The sequence below is a fragment of the Podarcis tiliguerta genome, assembly GCF_965153285.1.
Source record: "Podarcis tiliguerta genome assembly, chromosome: 7".
NCBI lineage: Eukaryota > Metazoa > Chordata > Lepidosauria > Squamata > Lacertidae > Podarcis > Podarcis tiliguerta.
The window spans coordinates 35,665,574-35,689,835 of NC_139540.1; the positions used below are offsets into that span (position 1 = coordinate 35,665,574).

General features: G+C 39.7%; 1 protein-coding gene across 8 annotated transcripts in view; it reads right to left on the reverse strand.

The window, feature by feature from the left end:
* The window catches only part of CHD7 (chromodomain helicase DNA binding protein 7), a 143,265-nt gene that overhangs the window by 2,851 nt on the left and 116,152 nt on the right, over window positions 1–24,262 (reverse strand). For 6 of the 8 annotated variants that reach the window (XM_083450875.1, XM_083450878.1, XM_083450880.1 and 3 more), the window contains 21 exons: window positions 23,989–24,184; window positions 23,622–23,789; window positions 22,979–23,158; window positions 21,310–21,420; window positions 21,008–21,213; window positions 20,305–20,504; window positions 19,130–19,289; window positions 14,739–14,828; window positions 14,192–14,295; window positions 12,737–12,866; window positions 12,361–12,433; window positions 12,083–12,134; window positions 11,084–11,312; window positions 10,723–10,931; window positions 9,213–9,893; window positions 8,149–8,309; window positions 5,242–5,469; window positions 4,454–4,897; window positions 1,319–1,540; window positions 775–915; window positions 254–358 (listed from right to left, as the gene is read on the reverse strand). In XM_083450875.1, coding sequence (XP_083307001.1) covers window positions 254–358; window positions 775–915; window positions 1,319–1,540; window positions 4,454–4,897; window positions 5,242–5,469; window positions 8,149–8,309; window positions 9,213–9,893; window positions 10,723–10,931; window positions 11,084–11,312; window positions 12,083–12,134; window positions 12,361–12,433; window positions 12,737–12,866; window positions 14,192–14,295; window positions 14,739–14,828; window positions 19,130–19,289; window positions 20,305–20,504; window positions 21,008–21,213; window positions 21,310–21,420; window positions 22,979–23,158; window positions 23,622–23,789; window positions 23,989–24,184 — 4,090 coding nt within the window. Of the gene's footprint in view, window positions 1–253; window positions 359–774; window positions 916–1,318; window positions 1,541–4,453; window positions 4,898–5,237; window positions 5,470–8,148; window positions 8,310–9,212; window positions 9,894–10,722; window positions 10,932–11,083; window positions 11,313–12,082; window positions 12,135–12,360; window positions 12,434–12,736; window positions 12,867–14,191; window positions 14,296–14,738; window positions 14,829–19,129; window positions 19,290–20,304; window positions 20,505–21,007; window positions 21,214–21,309; window positions 21,421–22,978; window positions 23,159–23,621; window positions 23,790–23,988; window positions 24,185–24,262 lie in introns of all 8 variants that reach the window. The other 2 variants (XM_083450882.1, XM_083450881.1) reach the window with 2 other exon arrangements.

Genomic DNA, 24,262 nt, shown 5'->3' on the forward strand with positions numbered 1-24,262 from the left:
TTGTACAGGCAAAGAAAACACTTTACGTGCCATTACTGTGATGTTAGGTGATTGACAGGTAGGTGACAGTCAAAATGACTGTTGGGGAACCTAAGCATCTGGCCCGCTGGCTGGAAACATTTCTCCACCCTGCTCGAGAGAGGAAGATAGGATCAAGCCACATAACATGTTCTTAGAGTATATAGATCATAGGACTCTAAAAACAGTTAAAAATGAAAAGCAAAATCTATCCAGAAATATAGTTTTTCCTTACAGATTGTTTAACGATGTCAGTCCAATCTGGAGCAACAGCAAATTCAGGGTTTTCTTCTAGCCATCTTGGCAGGTCCTTCATTGGAGGGGCCATAGCTCCACCCATCTAATGAAACATTTTTATGTTTTATTAACAAAAACTTACTAGTACATACTTTATATGCCACTTATCAAAAGTATATTTTTTGTTAGAGAACAATTACAGAGCTGGTAATCAAAACATGACAAAAGTTCAACTCAACCATGCATTAAGTGTGGACAAAGTCTTTGCCAAATATCCCAAGATTTCTGCAACTCAAAATTCAGAATGCTACTTTGAACAAAGTGATGAAATCTATAGAACTTGCATCAACCTATTAAGTCAACTAATTAAAGGTATTATTATTATTATTGTTATTATTCTTTAATTTTTATCATATAATTAAAGGTTATAATCTTTAATCTAAGCATCCTACTAAAAATGCAAGTGCTAGTCTAAAACAGAATTTGGACTTTGGACTAGCAAACTAGGAAAAGCACTACCTTCTTGCCATTTCTCTTATTTACAACAGGGACCCTCTCTTCTCCAGTTAAGGTGTTTATATCCAGTTTATTAGGGTTTCGACATCTGTGCCGTTTCTGCTTCGGTTTCTGAAATGGGGAAAACAGCACATCTGCACTCTTCTAAGAGAGGAGGAAAAGTACAGTGCATTACTTGGGGAGTTTTATTATCTCATCTATAGAAGTAACTTTTCAACCCACTAGGCATGTATGTATATAGTGTTTTCCAGGTTTAGCACTGGAACAAAACATTATTAGAATTTGTACATCTTTCATTTTTAGTCATTACAAAACAAAAAAAGTAATGAATGAACAATTAATTATGTTCTATCATGTTAATTGTTATTTATTGTTTATAAGCCACTTTGGGATTCATTTGAATGAAAAGCAACTAGAAATGTAATAAATCCAAATCGAATTATGACAAAGGATTAAGAATTATTGCTTTTGGAAATCTTCCCAAGTGATTGAAAGACAGTTAAAGCTTTGGACTAATCCCCCCCACCCTTGATTAACATCCACTTACTGGTACATAACTTGGCATATCCACAGTGTATGATGGATGCAATTTAAGCCATTCAACTAAATCCTTGTTTTTAGGAGCATCCTCTCCCACCAGCCTGGTCCCATCCTCCATATTAATGACAGGGATGCGAGTATCAGGATCCAGTTGCCCAGGAGATGGAATGTTTCTCAATGGGGGGGTTTCCATTTCTTCATCAAATGCTTTGGTCACTTCTGCATCCTCCTGGAGAAAGGTGACAATTATATCAACTTTCAGGAGAACATTACAAGAGTTGCTTCAAAAAGCATACAACTTAAAATGGGAATACAGTTGTACCTTGGATCCCGAATGCCCTGGAACTCGGATGTTTTGGCTCCCAAATGCTGCAAACCTGGAAGTGATTGTTCCGGTTTACGAACATTCTTTTGGAAGCCAAACGTCTGACGGGGCTTCTGCGGCTTTGAATTGGCTGCAGGAGCTTCCTGCAGCCAATCAGAAGCCACAATTTGGTTTTTGAACATTTTGGCTGACGAACAGACTTCCGTAAGGGATTCTGTTCGACTTCCAAGGTACAACTGTACTTCCATCAAACAATTAAACTTAGTGGGGCCATACACTTTGTACACAGACAAGAGTATGGCAAGTGGAAACCCGAATGGGCAGGGTTTTTCCCCATGGGTGCATGTGCTGGAAAGGTCATGCTGAGTAGGTATGAAAGGTGAATGCCTACTACGGAGGTACTTGCCAGGACATATGTGAATATGAATCCCTACAGCTTCATAAGCATTCAACAGTTATACATAGAATACTGATTACTCAAGCTAATAGGTAGTTTACCCACAATATTTTCTACTTTGAATACAGTTTGCAGAGTCGATAGATGCTTTTTTTAAAGGGACAAATTTCAGGAAACTGTACAGACTATTCAAAACAATTCATGTGCATCATCTTATAATCCTTATAACAGGAGTGAGGCAATACCAGCCCACAAGCTTGCTCCAGCACAGACAGCTTCTCTGTCCAGGTCTCCAGATTCTTTTCTGAAACACTGCCCTCTCCTTGGTTTTGCTCCACCAATCTGCTAGTGTCATTCAGCCGTGACTAGGATGGTCATACACTGTCTCGGGCAATCAGCCCTACTGTGCATGTCCTCCTGTGCCCTGCTACTCCTTCAGTGTTCTCAAGCCCTCAGAAAAAATATATCTTTGGAAACACTGAAGAAGAGATTTCCACAAGCGTTTGGCTGCATTTGGGCATTTCAAATCTCTGTTTCCTTCAGAACCATCTTCAGAGCCACCTGAGAAGCACTCTATGCAAATAGCGCCATTGATTATTCACATTAGCATTTTGGGGTTTTTTTGTATTGTACATTGTTTTAAAATGTTCTAGCTCTTCAAATGTTTTATCTGTTTGTATTTTATATTAAGTTGCTTGAAGATTTTTCCATGTAAAGATACTAACAAATGCATTATATTTAAAAAGGTAAGATTGAAGAAGGCTCATTTTGTGCGTCCATAGCCTTGCCCACTTTTTGGCCCTGGCCCCACCCTTTGTGACATGCAGCCTTCAGTCGCTGTTATTAAATCGCCTTCCAAATGTCTCAAAGCGATGTACAAAATGCAATACAAACAGCTAAAACACAGTTAGAACAACGCAGAAGATAACATCAGACAAACATTAAAACAACACAAAGTAGACCCTCACAGCAGAGGCCCAATTTGTCCAACTGGGAAAGCTGGTTGGAACAGAAATACCTTCAATTGGTTCTGGAAAGCGCAAAGAGTGGTCACATGTTGTATAAGTGATAGGAATGTTGCTTCACAGAACATGGGCAGCCACACTAAAAGCCCTACTTTGAGTGACTGTAGAGCAGGCTTCTAATATCTTTGGATCTTGAAGGAGAAGCTCTCCCTTATACTCCAGAGACCTTCTGGGTATTAAAGCATTAAGGTGGTCTCTCAAGTAACCAGGTCCTGAACTGATTAGGGCCTTATATGTCAGAATCAACACAATGAACTTGGTCTGGTAGCAAATTAGCAACCAGTACAAATCCTGCTTGCAAGGGGCTAGCTGAAGTTCACCCCCACAAGCCAGCCAGCTACTATGTTGTGCACCCACTACAGCCTCCAGACCAACCTCAAGGGTAGCTCCACAAAGAGCACATGATAGTAATCCAATCTTCAATTTACCAGTGCTTGGACAACTGTGGTGACGCCTTCATGATCATAGCTGTCTTACCAACTAAAGTGGGCAACAGGCACTCCTAGCCACTGAGGATATATATGCTGGACAGAACTGGATCCAGGAGCACCCCAAAATGAGGGCAGCCCACCCCCAGCTCTCACCTGGGACTAAAACCACTCCACAGTGTCTCCCACCCAGGCCAGGATGGGCAAGGTTCATGCTATAACTGACTTGCTCTCCAGGGGGCATGGAACAACTTTTGTCTCTCACTTCTACAGGCCATCTCCAGCCTCTTGTCTGTGTAATGGTCCAGAGAGGAGCTTTGTTTCCCCAGAGGGGAAAGAAAACCCCAATCACACAACCATGCCAAATAAGATGAATTAGAAGGTGTGTGAGCTCAAGCCTGTGTTGCACTCCAAAGCAGAGAACTAAACAAAAAAACTCTTTGGGGTTGCCCTTGCCAATGGCTCAACCTACCATGCCTAGAAGACTTGGCTTGTATCATTCCCTTTCCCCAGCACCACCAATGCAAGATGAGCTGATCTGGGGAGTGTCTTAAACACAGCCTCAGTGGGGCATCGTTTTGATGTTAAAGCATCTCCCAGAAACAGCATCTTGGCAGACCTAGGGAGCTGGTGGTAAACTCTGTGCCTCTCCTCACACCCCCTGACTCGGCTGCCATCCACTCAGCTCCTCCTTTGGCTGCTGCTATTATTCTACATCAGCTCAAAGCAAATCTGGTGAATTAAAATGAAATTCTTCTTTTGCAGTGAGTTTAGTTCTTAAGAGGTATTTTGTGAATTTATTATTACTGACCAGTGTTTTGTATATTAGAACAGGAGCATGCCCAAATGTTAATATGGAACTGAAAATACAAAATAGAATATTTATATCTGGGAATAAAATGCCAATTTTGGTGTTCTCCCTCACATAATGCAGAATTAACGTCAAAGAAAAAGTCTTCTCTCTTACTGCTGTCAACGATGCTCGCTTGTTGCTCATAAATAACAGATCAAGCCCTTCTACATTTTTCCTTCTTCCTCTCCTCCTTTTCATGGGTGGTTCTACATCAATTAGAGAACCATTTAGTAGATGCCTTGTGGGTGTGCGTGAAAGACCTGCTTGTAGCAACTCCATCTGAGTTTTAAAGGCATCAGACACTGGTGTGGAAACATTAGGTAATAGAAACTTTGAAGGAACAGCTGAAAAAGTTGAGGTAGAACTTGTTGCCTCTCGTGAGGCCTTTGATAAGTCTACAATTTTTTCTTGTCCATTTTCTGAGACAACCTGTGACTCTCGCAACTGGGCAACCATTTCCATGAGATTTCTCCTTTTGGCTGCCCTTTCAGCCTCAATTTCAATCTTTCTTCTCCTCCTCCTCCGCTGGCGTGGAACTGACAAATTGAGTGCATCTTCCTAAAGAAAAAAATAACACATTATCATTATGAGCAATGAAATACCCCTTGCTTTTTGGTGTGATTTCAATTTTCTAAATATTTAAAAATGATGGAAAAAGTTAGATAGGATTGCACAAGCCCAACTAGTTACATCTTGTCAGATCAACTAGTTCTAAGAAGAGATCATTACAGATTTCATCTTAATGAAAAATGTAGCATCAGACCTATTTTGTACCTTAATATATTTATTACTATCTTTCTCAGAGTAGGTTTATAGCTATGGGTGTTTTTCTGCTACTGTTTTTGACCCCTTCTGGTTTTATATCTTTAAAAGCAACTTTATGACTCTCATACAAAACATGCCTTGGACAACTGAGGAGAGACTGTGATATCTTCATTGCCACTGATGTTGGCTTGACCAACCATGGAGAGCTCTGCAAAACTCCGTTTCTGTAGAGGGCTGTCCACAGCTGTTGGCGTATACCCAGGTATAAGGCCCTGGAAATCAAACATCTGGCGTCTATTTACTGGCCACTTCCCTTTCAACACTGCTTCACAGATGTTGTCTAATCGGTTGATCATTACTCGATCCTGCAGAAAGGGAAATACATAATGAATGTCATGTGAAAGTAGCCATTTGAGCTCAGTCGGGCCATGCACACACAGCTTAACAGGCTGCATTGCTTGACAAAACTGCAACTGAAACTCCAGATCAGAAGAAATATTACAGGCACTTGTCATTTAAATTATTGGGAATGCTGAGGAGCATGAGCCTTTTACAAGCCATCTGACACACATTTTCTCAGTTCTCAGTACTGCTATCATATACTAAAACAAAACATCAGTTAAACCACTAGTAGTATAATTCTTGTAACTCAACATCTTTGCCTTGGGTATGTCAGAGCCAACAGGCTGCATCTGCAATTTTGTCCCAGGAAGTGGTTCCTCATTAGTGTCACTATTAATAAAGTTCAATGTTATGAAACGGGCACCAACCTAGGGACATCTAATAAATGTCAATTTTCATTCCACGCCCATTATCACTTCAGGTTCCACTGAAGCGTGTACATTAAAAAATTCTAATTACAGCTAAGCCCTCTTAGAATATAGGCAAATACAATATGAATGCTACTGCATAGAGAAAAGGGCTTTGAAACCTAGTTGGATAATTTTCAAAATGTGTTTAATGGTCTTTTAGTTCACTAGTTAATAATCCCCTTTCTGGGGAGTCAAAACACCATTCCTGGAAACATTTGCTTTCCATCCATTCTTTTGTCATTCGGTGCCATGTGAAGACTATTTTATTCTCCTGAGTTGTTGGTTAATGGCATCATAAACATGTTATCTTTGCTGCTGCTTTGACTGCCTGTTGTTTTACTAATTGTTTTATATTGCTGCATTATATTGATTTATTTAAATTGTTCTACATAATTGTAAATCACCTTGAACAAATTTGGTGGAAACACAATATAAACATATTAGATATACACACACACAAACATGTACCCACATACATACATGCATACACAATCAACTTTTGAAAATTGGCTATTGATTACTAAATAGAATCAACCTTCAGTTACCTGAACAGTGTAAAAGCCACTAGCAGATCTCAGCAGCTGCAACCAGCTGCTTGCTTTGCCCAGGAATAAGCCTATTACAGCAGGGGTTATTTCAACCCCCCCAAACCAGATGGCCCTGTTATGGTGATTAGGAAGCTTAAGACTATTACTACTTTATTTCTCTCCAGCACCCTCTGAAACCAGAACCTGAGTGGTATATAGAACTAGTACAATTATCACTGCTGCATTTTGTCCAGTAAAGTTTTGTTTTTTTAATTGCTGCAAAAATAAAAGTGATAGCTCTACTAGACTAATGTTCTCCTATTTTATATTACAAGCTATTTAGGATTACAGTATTTCCTTATTTTACTTCCTTCAATTCATAAAGGAAGAGCTCGCCAAATTTTAGTTTATATTCTTATATGTTCTATTAAGTATGATTATGCATATTTACATAATATCATAATTCCAATCCCATCTCTTTCTGCATGGTAATTTGAATTGCTTTTATGGGGCAACTATCTAAACCTACAGGGCTCTATCCAACATTCTCTGTCTACTAGTGCAAGGGCATTTGCGCAAACAGGCAAGATTTAATAATGTGGCATGTAAGTGAAATATAAATCGAATGGTGATGATGCACAATATCCAATGCAACAGTTGTGCTAGTGGAAACTCAAGCGACAGAGTGTGCAATCTGTTGTGCAAAGAAAGTTATGAGCAACCCACTTATGCATTCTCTTGTGCAGCAACATTCCACTGCCAGAAAAAAGGATTTGCCGGCAAAACAAGTACACTGCAAATGACTTTAACTTAGCACTACATTGGATGTAATCCGTAGGCTGTATTGTCAGTGTTTTCCAGTACTTTTGAACTTGGCTCCACTCTTCTGAATGTACTCTTTTCCCCCCTTGCCAACCCCTGCCCCCTCTGCAAAAATACACAAGATCCAAGGAGCAGCATGCAGAACTCTACACAGAAACTTTAAAGGATATCCCTTCCTTCAACATCCTTCTCCAAAACCTGTTCTGGAAATTTAGGAAAGTTCCCAATTCTGAATGGGTTGCCTCTGAATGAGTCACCACAAGGGAAATGGGTTTGGCATTGAATAGTGATGGTAAGTAAGACCAAAAGTGGGCAGGAGATTCCTTGCACAGCCATCTATACAACCCCTGTTCACATACAGTCATTTAAACGTCCCATCCTCTCTTTCCATCATTCATGGTAATAAAGTTTACCCAAAAGCCCTCTTGCTATGCCAGGGAGGGATTCTTAAGGGGTGGCAGCACATATTGAGTTAATCCTTCCACCTGTAGCTACCACCTGCCCAAATATCCCCACCATGCTATGGTCCCAAGGATCCATGGACTACATCTGGCCTACAGGTTGCCCCACAGGGGCAACGGGAAATTTATCCATGCGACAATGGAGCCAGTAGGAAAGGGAAGGAAGACTTGGCAAAATGCAAAGGCAGTTTGGCTTTCCTCTACTGCTATTATACTAGAAAGGGTGTATGCCCCCAGCAGGCCACTCAGTTGCAGTTGAGCCACTGGTGACCAGGCTGGCAAACCTTTGCCATGCCTTGAGTGTCTCTCATGTCCCCTGAAAGGCACCCCTGCTTCACAGTTTGAGAAAAACTACATTATGTAATAAGTAATGCATCAAGCACATCACTCCTCAGAAGTGATCAGTTCTCTATTGAACCAACCTTCGGCCAGAATGAAAAAGCAAATGTTCTTTCGTGAAGGAGCTGAGCTACTGATGGGTCTCCATCTTCCATATAAAATCCATCACGTGTTTCATCCCTTGCGGTGCTCAGGGATGCATTGCTTTCTTCATCAAAATTCTTACCCTGAGAAATTGTTCCTGCTGAGAAATATTAATCACTAAGAATTAGTCACAGAAGTAAGCCACTATTATTTACAGTATCATTGTAGTGTTGATCTGACAAAGTCTTTACGGGCAGTTTTCTATACATTAAAGATGGTGAACACTCACTCATGTTTATAATGTACTCTTTGATATGTTAATGAGATGAAGATCCCAAAAGCAGCAATTGGATGGCAATTTAAGCAAGCCAACTTTAGTATGCTATTTTGCCATGTCACTGTACATTACTCTTCTTATGCTCCATGACTTTGGTGTTTGGAACAGATTATGATATATATCTGCTCTTTTGTGCTCCATATTTATTACAATGATAATATTCCAGTTTTGCAGTCAGCTCAGGATTATCTATCAACTGAGGCAATTCTGTGTTGTTTTTTAAAAAACAAAAACATTTATACTGCACTGTAGAGGAACCTGCTTTGTTAGAACCAAATAAAACACTGGTTTTCAAACTGCATCCTATGCAACTCTTCCCCACTACAACTACAGACCTCCCCTATGCAGTATCCAACTGTAGGCCAGCCCTAGTTGTTCAAGGATGCAACAGTCTTACAGAGGAATAACGAGGCCAAAACAGATCCAGGCAGGGTTCTTATAACATACTCCAAAATCTTCTGGATTGTACAATGTTTTCTAGTCAGATGTAGAGATTGCCTTGGCATACACGTCAATATGGACAGGCTCTCTGAAGTCAGAATGCTTAAAAAAACCCTACTGAATTCATGCAATCCTAAAACTGCATACTCAAAGATATGAGTAAGATCATAAAATTAAAGGTAGATCTCCTTTCAGCTCAAAAATGTCTGATGGGAGATTGCATATATGGTGTACCAAATATGGACAATATTATTCTGAATCAACCCTTATTTTCTTCACGATTACCTTCAGGTTGGGATGACTCTTCTGATTTGTCATCATCATCGAGTTTTTCTTCTTCATCATCTTCTGAACCTTTCTCAGAAATAGATTTTGGCTCTACCTCTGTGCTCAATTCCATGTCCTTTATTTCACATTTAACAGGACCAGCCTCAGCCTCAGCCTCATATTCCTCCTTATCACTTTTTCCTGCAGTATCTGTTGCATCTTCCTCCTCTTTACTATCAGACTCCTCTTTGGCTGATGTTTTCTCAGGTCCTTCCAGTTTAACTTCAGCTTGTTCTGCAGACTTTTCATCTTGTGCTGGTGTGGATGGGATAACAGAGGCTGTCTGGCTACAGCAGACACCCAATGGGTTTAACAAAGTACTCAGATTACCTCCACCCCTGTTTTGAGCAAAGTTTTTATGAGAATCAAGAAAAGAAAGTTCAGGGTCATTCAGGATGTGATAATCTGTCCTGCTGACTCCATGTTTAGCAGCACCAATCAGTAAATCTTTGTCATGTTTGCCACATTCCCACCACTCTGGCAGATCCAAGCTTGGCTGACACAGTTTTAACTTTTCCACCAATTGTGGATGATGGAGAACCTGCTCTCGGACTTTCCGCAAGAGCTCTATGCGATACAAAGTTCGAGAAGCACGTTCCTCAGTGATTGGTTCAATCACAGTAGAAAGATCAGGGGGTTCTGTAGGAAAAGAGATAAATAAGTAGATATTAGGAAGATTTTAAAATTACTACATTTTACTCAACAAAAGGGGGGGGGGAGAACCCTAAAAATAACTGACCTGCGTTTTCTTAAATATCTTGCTAAGATCTCTAATTTAAGGTACTTGAACTCAAATACCCCAGATCACTGGGTCAGCTGCTAAGAAATTATGGAATAATTGTGAACATTCCAAGTGCTCAATAGTTTTTAAGAAGTGTCAACACTAGGTCCAAATTGCCTGGTGGGGGAGGGGAAGCAGAGAAGAGTGGACTGTAGAATTGGTCATCTATGAGTGAGTAAGATACTTCTTTCGCTTTTTTTGTTACCTCAGTGGCGGACAAAAAAAGGACACAAACGGCAACAAAGACAGGAAAATTTATCCAACAAACAAGTAAGCAAGAGAAAGATTACTAAGTAACTTAGAACAACAAAGACAGGAGTTACAGAGGATTCAGCTGACTAACAGAGAACAAAACAGGGAGAGTTGGGAGGGTCAAGCTGCTCCGTCCAGGCAGGAGGGAAAAAATGAGGAGCTATCTACTTCCCACAATTCTTTGCTCCTGCCTGAGTCTCGTGCAAGAGGAACAGACCAATCCAAATACTTCATCTTCCACACATTAGGATTTTTATATACTTTCTACATTTGAATGAATACCTGTGTGTGTGCGTGAATTGAAAAGAGTGAGTATATGTGAAGGGGAAACAAACATAGAAGATGTATTTAAAATATCCGCTTGCATCTTTGCTTGGAACTTGTCTCAGTTTATAACTTTCCATTTATTAGAGTTATAGCTATCAGCAAACCTACCTTCATCTGGCTTGGATGGCATTCGGCACACTCGCCTGCACATAGCTACAAAGCAATTGAAGTACTTCTCTAAACTTTCATCAGACTTCTTATCAAGTCTGGCAAAGGCTCTGAACTGGTTCCAATCAAACTGCTGCTTTATAGGGTCAAAAATAACCCCAAAAGTAGACACAACACGATAAAAATCTGCTTCCTCTCTTCTTGTCCATCTGGAAAAAGGAAGAGATTAGCATGTCAGGACACATCTAAAAGCTTTTCACACCCCAATTTGATACCAGATACCAGGATCTATTTCAAAGAAAATGAGCGATGTTGCAAGCAGATGCTCATTTCTATGAGAACGAAGCCTAAAGAAACTTACTTTTGACGTTTTTCTGTTATTATAGCTTCTCTTTCAGCTTCTAATGCTCTCACTTCTTCACGAGGTCGTCGACGGCGTCGGTCAGTCTTCATTAGCGCCTCTTGCCTCATTTGTTGCCTTTTATAGCTACGCTGATAGGCAGTAATGAGGCGGCGCAAGCGGGTAGTCAGGGTTGAAGTGTTAGGCCAGTAGAGTTGGCCAAAATCAGCATTGCTTTCACTGTGCTTGCCTACAGAATATTAGCAAAGCTAATATTAGACATTTGTAATTATAGTCAAATGCTAATATGCTATCTATGAAAAGCACATTGAGTTTAAAACCCCACAAATCAAATATCTAACACTGAAGTCCTCTTAAGATGAATTCTGAAACATTTATGTCTTGAACTTCACTATTGTGAACAACACACTCAGTGAAGTTCTGGTGACAACACACAGCTAAAATGGTTATCCCTCTCCAAAATGGTTATAATAATAATAATAATTTATTATTTATACCCCGCCCATCTGGCTGGGTTTCCCCAGCCACTCTGGGCTGCTTCCAACTGAATATTAAAAACAGTACAGCATCAGACATTAAAAACTTCCTTAAAGAGGGCTGCCTTCAGTTGTCTTTTAAAAGTAAAATAGTTGTTTATTGCTTTGACATCTGCTGGGAGGGCGTTCCACAGGGCAGGCGCCACTACCGAGAAGGCCCTCTGCCTGGTTCCCTGTAACCTTACTTCTCGCAATGAGGGAACCGCCAGAAGGCCCTCGGCGCTGGATCTCAGTGTTATAGCTTTGGCTCTACCACTACACATATCCCATTATGTAACCAAACTGAATAAAGCATATACAAAGCAACAGTATATGTAGGTGGCAAATTATTACACAAAAGATATAAAGCCATTAATTTTTCTGAAAATTAAAGCACAAAAAGTTGGTCCCTTGTGTACCACAATCAACATTAGATAATATGAGCATTATTAACACTTCTCCCTCACCCCATTCCCAGGCTTACTTGTGTGGAGCTCTATGGATTCTTCCTTGTCAGAAGGAGAGTTTGCAAATTCCTTTAGAAAAAAAGAGTGTTACTTCAGCATTTGTTTTTCAAAAATTTAGCTTTGAGGAAGCAGAGGAAATTACCTTTCAAAAAGCTGAAAATAATTTTTTGTTACACACAAGAACATTACATGAGACAATACATTAATATTTCAAATAACCTTTCTTCAAATATTACACATTAATAAAAAATACACATTAATAAAAAAACATGTATTAGCATGTCAAGATCCTTACATCAATTTCATCTTTGAATGGAGTCCTGGTTGGTTTATATTCTGGATCTTCATCTTCTCTATCAAAATCACCCCTACAGGAAATATGATTTTGGGGGGGGGGGGGGGAGAAACACAACTATCAGAGCTAAAGAACAAATCCTTTCCAAACCTTATTATGCAGTATCATGAGGGACAATGTTAAATGACCAAAAAAGCTTCTTAATGTCTAATTATATATCCATTAAAATGAATCCCAAACTTGCTTTTTAACTACTTCATATATATGGAAACACTGTTATAAGAAAGAGAATCCTCAAATGTGATGCAATAGGTGAAGCCAGGCCAGTATTTATGATAGTGTTGTAAAGTTTATTAAATTTTTATAATGTCCTTACCCATCACCACCATCTGTTAATATATCTGTTCCTCTCTGCTCAGCAGCTATGGCCTTGGCATCAGGCATACCAACACGTTCCAGGAAACAGAGAGTGGAGTCGGCTCTCATTGAATTGTACTTCTCATAGCCTGCACCCAGACAGAAAAACACACCAAGCACCCACAAGTATAAACAAAATAGCTCCATGAGAATGACACTTTTATACTGATGAAGAACGAGAATACTGCATTTCTACTTTTCCGTTCCCATTACATACAAGAATGTGTGAAGACAAGTTCTACTTCCACATTTCTACTTCCTTTCATTACAAACAAGAATGTGCCATACACCTGTGGAAAGTATGGAGACATTAAAGATTTCCAGGCAGTGTTTGGCTGGGTGAGTGGGCAAGAAAGGCAGAAAAATGGGAGCAGTAGCCATGCACAAAGCTTTTTATTAGTTACCCTTTCACCTCTAGATTTAACATCCCCCAACTCACCTACCTTTCAATGGTACTAGCCCTATTTAAACTGGCACTTACAGTTGGAAATGCATACATGGGAAAATACGTAAGGCCAGCAAACCTGTCTTATTTGGTTTAGGATGATGCATGTCAGTAAGATGACACCGTTCCCTCCATGGTTTTCAAACTGCTGTTTACTTTTCTGTACCATCCAAGTTGACTAGATGGAAAATGGCAGATCCCAACAGTGCACAGCAAGAAAATGATTTTTAGACTAGACTTGTCTCAGCTGAGCCCACAAAACAGAGCTGCTGTACATAGGCAGAACAGCACAATTCAATTAGGATTTGTACTACAACACACTGTCCTTAACTGCTGTAGAGCCTCAAGCCAAACTGTAATCATGAAAGGTTTTATAAGCCATCATTCTCCCCTTTAGTCAGGCTGGGCTGCTGAGAATACCTCTGCAACCTCCAGAGAATTGGGATTATAATCAGGAATTGCTCACTGTATATATCATGCCAGCTCTGCATCCCCAGCCTTTCAAAGTTAACAAGGCTGCATCCCACTCAAGGGAGCCGGGAGTTCTCAGCACTGACATTTGTGAAATATTGCTTGGAACAAAGCCCAGGAGGCACTTGTACAGATTAATAGCAGAGGTTAAGCCCACCGTCCACTTTGACACTGGCTGGCAGAGTTAGCAAGTGAAACAGTGCTGGAAGCAGAGTTTATGGAGATCTATAATACTACTTGGCTATTATTTAAACAAATATGGTTTTGTGTTATTTACAGCCAAGGAAGTAATGTTTTCTCCAGAAATGTTCTGCAAACATTTAAAAACAGCATCTGATATTTACAACTCAAATAGATTTTTTTTTTCAATGCAGAAGGAAAAAAGGAGCGAGAAGCCAACAATTCTTTGGAACTACACTTGTTAATATTGTGACTGAATATTGGTATACACAGAAAGCTTTTACCAAGGAGTTCTGTTCGAAGTGAGACATCACTTACCATGCTTGAACACTCCAATTAAAAGGGATTTATCTGCCTCCTTATCCCACCAGTCTGTAGGAACTTCAGCATGAAATGGCTCAGGAATCCAAATATCAGCCTCACTATAAAAAGAATTACACATTTGGAAATACCTCTGAAGGTTAGGTATCACATTTAAATGTGTTCACACTAAGTGTTGGGAAGAGCAAACTTGATTACACAAGGCATCGAGATACTTGAAAAAACCCAAAGTGGTTATAAACAATAGAAGTGTTAATATTATTTATTTAGTAATACTTTCCCCTCTCTAAAATATTTATATTAAATATTAGAATCTGACCCACCCTATCAAAGCAGGTATTAGTGAATTTTTCCTCACTATGAAATGAAAAATCCCCATTACCCATCTTATATTCACTCTCACCAGCCACATTCAAAGCATGAAATGATAAAATGCCCTGAACAGATATGCAACTGCTAAATCTTTAAATTCCTCTGATCTAAAATAAATATGCACAGGTTACAGCTCGCATAAAGCAACATATCAACCTAAATTTGCACTAACCTTGAGTCAGCACCCTCCAAGATCTTGTCAGCTTGGTCCCCTATAACTTCTTGCCTCAGATAGTACAGCATGCGGACACGCAGCAGGACCCTGGAGAGGAAAACAGAGAGGGGAAAAAGTTCTTAACTTCAGGACTGTTTGCCAACAGTGGCTTTTGGCAGCTGCTGCTGTTCATCCATCATCCTGCCAAGGCTGATTAGCCATGCTGTATGGTAGGCTTGAAGCGTGACAGATGGTGGCACATAATCACCTCTGTGTGGTGCTTTCTGCTGGCTTCCAACAGGCCTGCCTGGCAACCGCTTAGACTGCACAGAGAGGGATCGAGCTCAGCCCAACCCAGGCGCATTTCATTTAGTTCTACCTAGTGCAGCTTGTGAAGTTTAGACACGTACTCTACCACTGCCTCTGAAGTATTGAAGCAAGTTTGTAAACAACTGAGCAGATGGCTTTCAGTAACTGTTCTGCTTCATTATCTCATAAAATTTCCTCAGCTGCTGCCTTAATACCATTTTTGGAAGCACATCAGAAGTTGCAGGAATAAACGAGATATAAAATCTGGTTTTACTACCTTACAATAAACCCCCAATATGGAATGTCAGGCTTGTTACGATTGTACAATTTTTTGCTTCTGAGAACGGAAAAGTCAGTGTTTCCTAAAGACAGGATTTCAAAAAAAAAAAAAAAAAAGTTCTGCCAAATTTACTACTATTTCACCTGCCTAGATTGGATGACAACGGAACGTAACCTAGTTCAAATTTACAATGTAACACCTCTGACATGCTGTAAAACTGTTTTGGAGCTATAATCGTATGCTCCCAGTCAAAGACTAAATTGATATAACCAAACACACAATTATATTCACTCCCAATGATGCTAGAAAACTATCTGAAAATGGGATAAACTATTACGTATTAATCTAAAATACTTCTGTGCTGCATTTATTAAACATTGCAAGGCGGTGTACAACAATAATATAAAACAAATCAATAAAATAAACATTAAAACTACATGAATACATCAACAACCAGAACAATTTGAAAAATGGGTATCAATGGCCGGAAGATGATTGGGCAAATAACTATGTTTCTACCAAGAGCTGAAAACATTTCACAGTTAGCGCCTGCCTTCTTTAAGAAGAGAGACTATTCTACAAACTGAGTGCTACCACACAAAAAGCACTCATCTGGGTTGCCACAGGATGGATTTCAGCAGGTAGCAGGAGGGTATCAGCTAAATAGCTTTATGAATGGGCAGGTCTATATGGAAGAAGGTGTAATCTCAGGTAATATGGCTCCCAGGTTCTTTAGGTTTAAACCTGGGTCAGCAACAGATTGGTAGTTAAAGCAATTCCTTTTAATGGTGTATCACATGTTCATTGTAGGTAACCTCACCTAATAACTGTAGGCAACTTTGTTTAGACTGTCCTAGGGTTACCAGTCCATGGATCCAGTGCTATTTTTCAAGAAATAAAGCTGCCGGAGCCCATCGTGAACCTTGTTCTTTTATAATGGCAATGGCGCCCACCTGAGAGGTTCCAGAACTGAGTTCCTGTGAATTCCAGCTGAGAAAAAGCCCTGAATGGATCACTGTGTCCAAGTTACCCTAGCCAGGAACAGCTGTAACCTGTGTTTCATCTGCAGGTGGTAAAAGGCTTCTTTTGGGCCTTCAGTGACAATGATGGCTCAAGAAGCACCCATCAGACTACATACCTATTCCTTCAAGGGGAGAGGAACCCTGTTCAGAACAGGCAATACACCTAATTCCCAGAGCTGGAGATCACTCACCCAAAGGACCTCCACCTTATCACAATTCAACTTGAGCTCACTGGACCTCACTCAGCCCACCAATATATCCAGACACTAGCCCAGGACATGCATGTCCACCCACACCTTATTTAGACATAACACAGAAATAGAGCTGGGTGTTTTCAGCATTCTGAAACTGCAGCAGCTTCATATAGATGTTAAACAGCACTGGGGACAATACATTACCTGTAGCACCCCACAGCACCGCTGCCAGGGGTGCAGTCACCTAAAGTTCACTCTCTGGAACTCTCCCTATAGATAGAAACCGGTCTATACAGTGCCTTAAACTTGCAACCTAGCAAGCCAGTCCAGTATGACACCAAGGTCAATAGTATCAAAAGGCCACTGAGAGATCTAGCAGAAGCAACAGGACCACATTTCCTCTGTCCTTTTCCTGATTAAGGGTGACCAAGTCCAATTCAGTCCCAAAACCAGATGCTTGGATTATCCAAGCCAATGTACCAATGTGGATGGATTACAGGAGTGGGAGATGGTCCCTCAGCAGATTGGCTAGGGAAAGCCTGTACCCCAGGCTGAAGGAGATGGCTATTCCTGATTTAGCACAGATAAAAATACAATAATTTATAACAATATGGTGCTCATGATACAGAAAAATGAGTACCATCACACTTTTATCTTCTTGGGTTTGTAAAAATTGCAGAAATATCCATGACCCTGAGGGGCTTCTGGATCTGAATACAGCAAGCTGTGTAAGTTCTGCTTCATACATTATACTATCTGGATGCAAAGCATTGGCACAACTTCTTATAGTTTCTTTACTTCTACAGAAACTTCTTAATTAGTTACTTCTGTGCTCAAAACATGGCAGTTCACCTAGGGTCATGTCACCAGGTTGAATGTACATCTATCCAAAGACAAGTTTGCAATGTCTATGGATGTGACATAGAAAAAGCACCACATCTGTTATTCAGTAGGGCACCCAATAAATAATACGCATACAAGCACAATGACTGGGATACAAAGAGCAACATTAGACATGCCCGAGGGCTTCTGCTCACCCAGTGGAATTTTTGACTTGTTTTTCTTTAATGCCAAACCTTCATGGCATATCACAAACTGCTTTTATAACTCGGCTCAATTTCAGAAATCTTTTGCCATATAGATTTTTTTTTGGGGGGGGGGGGGGAGTGATGGAGAGAAGGGAAGAAGCGAGGAAGGAGATGTTCAAGGAACACAAGCAAGTCCAAGGCATGCATCTATCAGCTGTACCTCTTGGGAAAGTGCCCTAAATAATCTATATACAGCACCTAGGCACTTTAAGGAGCAGCAGCAGCATTTTTAAGCAGCTGAATGTACGATACTACAGGTTAATACTGTGGAAATATAGCATGCAGATAAAAGCACAAACTTTTTCCATTAAGGTTTGTAAACGCTTTATTCACCAATTTAAGCAACTCTAGAAAAGAGATGGCTATTTCCCCTTCTCCCCCCCCACCCCCATTTCACTCTTCCAGGATTTAATTTGCTTCTGTACGGCAATTAACCCTTCTTGGTGTAAGAAGCAAATAGTAAGTAGGCAAAGAAGATGCTCTGACAGAGTTCTCTGCATAACTCTAAACTACATTGTTTTACACTTACAGAAATAATATTTACAAAAGGTGAGATTGGAATGATTTTAATCTGTAGTTTAGATCTTCATATACCGTAATGCAACAAGAGGACAGGACACCAAGTCTATACTGCAAGACACACATTTGAACAGGCACTGAATGCTACAAGTGGATTTTATGGAAGTTGCTTAAATTGTATACAGTGGGTTTGTTATGAACTCAACATCAGGTTGTTAAGTGAAATGTTTTCTTTGCCCAAGACAACAAATCCTTATAAAAGTTTCAGCTTGATCCCACTCATATTTAAGTTCTATTGATTTCAATAACGCTCATTTCCAAGTAAGATTACAACCTATATCTGTTCTCTCCCCAAAACACCCACAGGACACTTTGCATCGCTTGATACTTTCTTTGAGTAGCATAATAGGATTAATGTCATACACATGGTACACGAGTAGCAGTAAGCTCCAATGAATTTACAACCCCCCCGTTTTTACATATCAGTATCATTCATAAGAATACCATAAATCAATCTGGTATACTTGTGAAAGCATCTTACCAAGTATTTAAATAAACAGAGAAAGCAAGAGGAAAGGTATCAATTTATACAGATAAATTTGTAGAGAAATCATTTTGGCTCTTTACCCTGGTTTTTGACACCTGGGGTGTTTTTTTTTCTAGGACCAATCTTATTCACAATAGGGTGAAGTGCAAGCAATAAATGATTATCATGATGGTGATAACAGATGCAAGGAAGATTTTTGCCATGACAGTTACCAACACTTCTTTGTGATAAAATAAAAACTGCATCCTTAGAAGGCTTGATTAAAACTAATCACTCAGAGAAAGCTTGATAACAGCCAAGTCAACTTTGGAGCTGATTAGTGATATACCACAGATTAAATGCAATAGCCACAGCAATCTATAGGGTCTTTGCATGGTTCTAAGATATGGATACTGAAAAAACATCAAAGTCTAGGTCATTGGGTAAAAGCAAGGAAATTAAAAAACTTACTTATTACAGTGATGTTTGAGGTGTTTCTTATAGCTGTCCTCCTGAAATAAGGCATCTGGGTTACAACTTGCAAGCCAGTCAGCGTTCTGCAGCACAGGTTGTGCACTCTGGGCTTTCACTTTTTTACCTTTTCTTCCCCTGGGCACTGGAGCAGACAAGCCTAAGAAACACACACATGCATGATTTTTCAACAGAAAGCATTAGCACTGATTCTATGTCAAAGGGGGACACCCATCTGTGAAATCACTTTCATATAGCTCTTCTTTCAGCGTTCACTCCTGACAAACTGCAAAGTGCGCACAGAGTGACATGTGGAAAGCTAATTCTCATTCACTATTGCATTACTGTCCGTGAGGCTACAATCAGGGTTGCAGGTGCAGGAAGATATGGCAGAAACAAAGAAAAGTACAGAATGTAGTACCAGTGGCACAATTCAACATCCTAATAGTCTCAGCTTTTATTTTCAATCCTGTTGTGCTATAAAGGCGACCCCAGTAGCTCTTTTAAATATTTGTTAAACCCTTTTTAAAAGAAAAAAAAGGGGGGGGGACTGGAACCAACTTAGTTGCCTTGTGATGTTAGCCATCACTCCTGCCCTTTCAGGGTTCGCTCTCTTCAAAAAATATGCTTAACTTTCCAAGTTGTTAGCAGTCCAATTTACCCTTATTGAAATGAGTCAGAAATGAAACTGCTAAACACCTAAGTCAGCTAACTAGGGTCCACTTCTTCCACAACAACTTCTCAAAATGGGGGGGGGGGTGTAAAAAATGCCACCATCATAAATTTGGTTTTAATTTGTACCAATTCAAGAGCACTGTGAATTTTTTTTGGGGGGGGGGAAACAACTTTTGTACATTCATGCACCCCCCCCCAAAAAAGCATTATAAGAAAGGACTGCATGGATCTGTTGGTTACCTGGAACAAATGTTACAACAGGGAGTTTATTCTGCTTTTCCCATCTCAAAGTCAACACCAAGCCACCGCACCAAATATGGTGATTAAGTTGTTATGGCACCACAAATTCCAGCATGCCTGACCACTGGCCATGCTGGCCGAGGCTGATGGGAGCTAGAATCCAACATCTAGGGAGCCACAAGTTCCCCATCCCAGCCTTAGAACGCTGTGCTAGGCATGCTACAGAGTTTGATACAAAAGAAAAATGTGCTTAAGCATACCAGAATGGTTAACCAAGGCTCGTGTTTGTCCATCTGCAGTGGGAGTGATTAGATCCCAGACAAAACTTTTGATGTTTTCATCCCCTTTGTAATGATTGAGACAATACACAAGGATTGTTCGGCAGATGGTTTCCACATCTTGTTCTGTTAGTTGGCGTTTATAGCGCCCATGTGAGAGGATATCAGTCCATCGTCCCCAACTACAAGAAAAATAGAAAGCGTACATACCTAGAACTGGATTTCACATTTTGACATTAGCTCCCAAATGACAGCTAGAATGGGGCTTCTGGTGTTAGCATTAAATACATTTTGAATTTGCAGGTCACATCAGGGAATCCAGTTTCTAGCACCAAGGACTTAAGAATATTTATTTTACTGAGCAGGCAGCAAGTTCACTGCTCATAAAAGCCACAATTTAACTATACTGGAAATAATAAAATACACATGTTTAATGCCAATAGCCCTTATAGGCTCAGAGCAGGAAAATCTATTCAGGAAATTCTATTCCAGAGCTGTTTCTGCAGTCTTGAGATTTGGGGATCAATTTGAGCTTGATCCTGTAATCCTTTATTTGTAATAACTGTATACAACTTTATAGGAGCAAAGTTTAGACAGAGGCTCTTAATCTCACCTTAATGGTAGTTCATTAAGGCAGTCTGGCTAAATTTACGGCAGTAAGTCATTTGAGGCTCGTTTTACTTACCCATAAACCAACAGATTCTTTTCCACCCTAAAGCATTCACTTCGTGCATAACCCTGAGATTTGTCCTGTGGTCTACGGGGTTTTATACTGGGTTTTTCTTCAGAATCACTTTCCAGATCAGAAAATTCCATCAGTTCATCTTCTTTGACTGCACTGTATAGTCTAGTTTGCTTTCTTACCCTTGGTGTATCAATAACTAGGTTGTTCTATAATTAAAAAAGAGATGTTTTGTTTGTTTGTTTGTTTTTTAAAAAAATCACATTATAGTGATCTAAAAGTATTTAATGGTTTCATTCTCTCACCCTTCCATTTAAGGCATCAATGTCAAGCTCAGCTTTTTTTGCCCACTTCTGCCAGAAGTTAGGATCATCCAGTGAAATGTCTGTTCTGTTACCAGATGCAACAAAACTAGCCTAAAATACAACAATTATCTCCAATCAATATTCAAAGATATATATTAACAAAAATAAATAAATAAATATGCATTTATTCACCTTGGTGTTTTTTTTTTATGGTATAACAATGTGAGTACAGTGGACCCTCGAGTTACGTGCCGCTCTGGATATGTAACTTGCGGTTGCGAATGTGGCAAACCCAGAAGTGTATATTTCTGGGTTTTGCCGCCCGCGCCCGTGCAGAAGCGCTCTGCGTGCCACACGCATGCGCAGAAGCGGCACCTCCAGTTACAGACTTTTCAGGTTAAGTACGAACCTCCGGAACGAATTTAATTCATATCCAGAGGGTCCACTGTTAAAGACCTATAAAAATAAAGGCAGTCAAGTTGTGTTTTTAAGGAAAAACTCCCCCGTAAAATCCATACTTGAGCAATACCTGTGTTAGAACCAACCAAAACGTCACAAAACAATGAGCAACCTTTTGACTTCTCTACAGCTCTGTGAAGCTCGATATGTGTGGGGGGTGGGAATAAAATCAACTGTTTGGATGCTGCAGCCATGAGGCCTGCATTTTGAATAAAAGTCTGCTAGGTGCTGCAGCTATCAAGTTATAAATTAAGCAATGGTTGGGCCCCTTTTTTGACAACAAAGTCAGGTACTCTGATGGGCTACCTGCAGCACCTGCAGGTGCTTGAGACTGTAAATAACTAAGGGTCTGAATGTTGGGTAGATATGCTTTCTCTTAAAATGTAAAATTCCCTTTGGAAAAAAAGACCTGTTCTATTCTCAGTGACAGGGCAAAGATCTTTTGCAGAGCAGCAAAAACTGAAGAGGGGATTGGATGACTGCTTTGATATGTGCATGTGCATGCTTATCTGTGCGCACACATGTGCATTTTACTCCATATATTCCCAAAGGGTTGTAGCCTTCTCTATAAACCATTGATGGAGACACATTTTAAGCCTCTATGAATTGCTACTGCTTATCTGTACAAAGAAGTTTGCAATAAGGGTCTGCAAGCTCTAGGCCCATCTCCACTTTCCATCTAGTTTTAAGATGCAACAGACTACACTCCTGTCTGCAACTGCCATCAATGCTCACTGCTGATATGCCATGAAGAATGGGCTTAAGTGCTCCAATAACCAAAACACATATTCTCTACGGCCATTTGTGTCAGCTTTAGATCTGAAATCTAAACTGCTTTGAAATCTGTAAACTGCTTTGAAATTTATCTATTTTTACATTTAAGTGGTATATAATTTTTTTTAAAAGAAAGTAAGAGAAGAATTAGTCTGTCAAGACCTTTTTATGTTCTTTTGAAATTTTCAAACTGTCTTCTGTGGGGCTCACAGACATACAAAGAGCATGATTTTGAGGCTGCATTTGTGTCAACACACACTTGTGCAGGACTAAGGAAAATTTTGGAATATATTTTGGCATAGTGACTCCTTAGGTCCTGCTTGCCTTGTGGGATATAAGGGTCTTAAGCTATAAAGAGGCACACCAAGAGACAAAAGATCACTCAATGTACGTTTCCATTTATACAAAAAACAACCCCATAAATGTTCATGCTCACCTTTGCAAATGTAGAGCCTTTGCCCTCAGACTCAATAGTGATTGTGTGTGTTCTCCTCAAAAGAATCTGATCTATATCCTCCTCGCAGAATTTGGAACCTTCATCCTCTTCATCCATTAGAGCACCATACGCGCCTTTCCTCAAAAGATCTTCTATCTCTTTTTTAGATAGTTGCTGTACCTGTAATATGTGTGCAAAAGAAATAGCTCTTGTTAAAATTATGTTAAACAGTTTACAATCAGCTTTCTCCACCCAAAAAAAAAAGAAGAAAAGAAATGTTTACTAAATTCAAAGAAAAGACGTCTAACAGTCTTCTTTGGGGATGGGGAGACAAAACTAGAACACAGTTTAGGAGGAATATTGAAGCTCTGCCTGCCACGATCCCAGTAATAATCAGCCCTCCCAACGGATGCTTTTCAATTTTTTTTAAAAAAAGTACATTAAATGTAAAAATACATCATGTCTAGTTTTTTTATTTCATAAAATTTATATTCTGCTTGATTGTAAGAAAAAACCTCAAAGCGGTTTACAAAAATAATAAAAGTATGTGCACAACTCAAGCTCTTCGATGAAACTAGAATATTTGGAAAGTACACTGCAAATTTAAGTGGCTTTTGAATGAATATATGAATACTGTTCTTACCCCATTTGTAGCGTTCTCTCTTCCACTCATGGACTGAAGCACAGCCTTATCAAGACCAAGTTTCAAACTTGCTTTGTCAAACATTTCTCTTTCATAAGAATTTCTTGTTATCAACCTGTAGATTTTCACTGACTTGCTCTGTCCTATCCTGTGACATCGAGCTTGAGCCTGGAAAAATATGGAATGGTTACCATGTTTCAGTTTGTAGAAAAGCAGCATGTATAAGCCTTAGAACAATTCTTAATTCAAATAAAATCTTAAAAGAAACTATTTGTATATATTGCAAATTTATAATATTTCTCAAGAGACTACTCCTTTCTAGACAGCAGTAAGATAAAAGGTTGTCAGTTGACACTTTCAATAATACCTGAAGATCATTTTGAGGGTTCCAGTCTGAATCAAAGATGATGCAGGTATCAGCGGCAGTAAGATTAATGCCCAACCCCCCAGCTCTTGTACACAATAGAAAAACAAATCTGTCAGAATCAGGTCTGGAAAACCTGTCAATAGCTGCTTGACGTAGGTTGCCTCTTACTCTTCCATCAATTCGCTCATATGGATACCTGGGAAAAAGAGCAGTACTGTATTACAAGCAGAACCTAAAAACAAGGCGAGTATCTATGCAAAGAATTTGGGGGGGG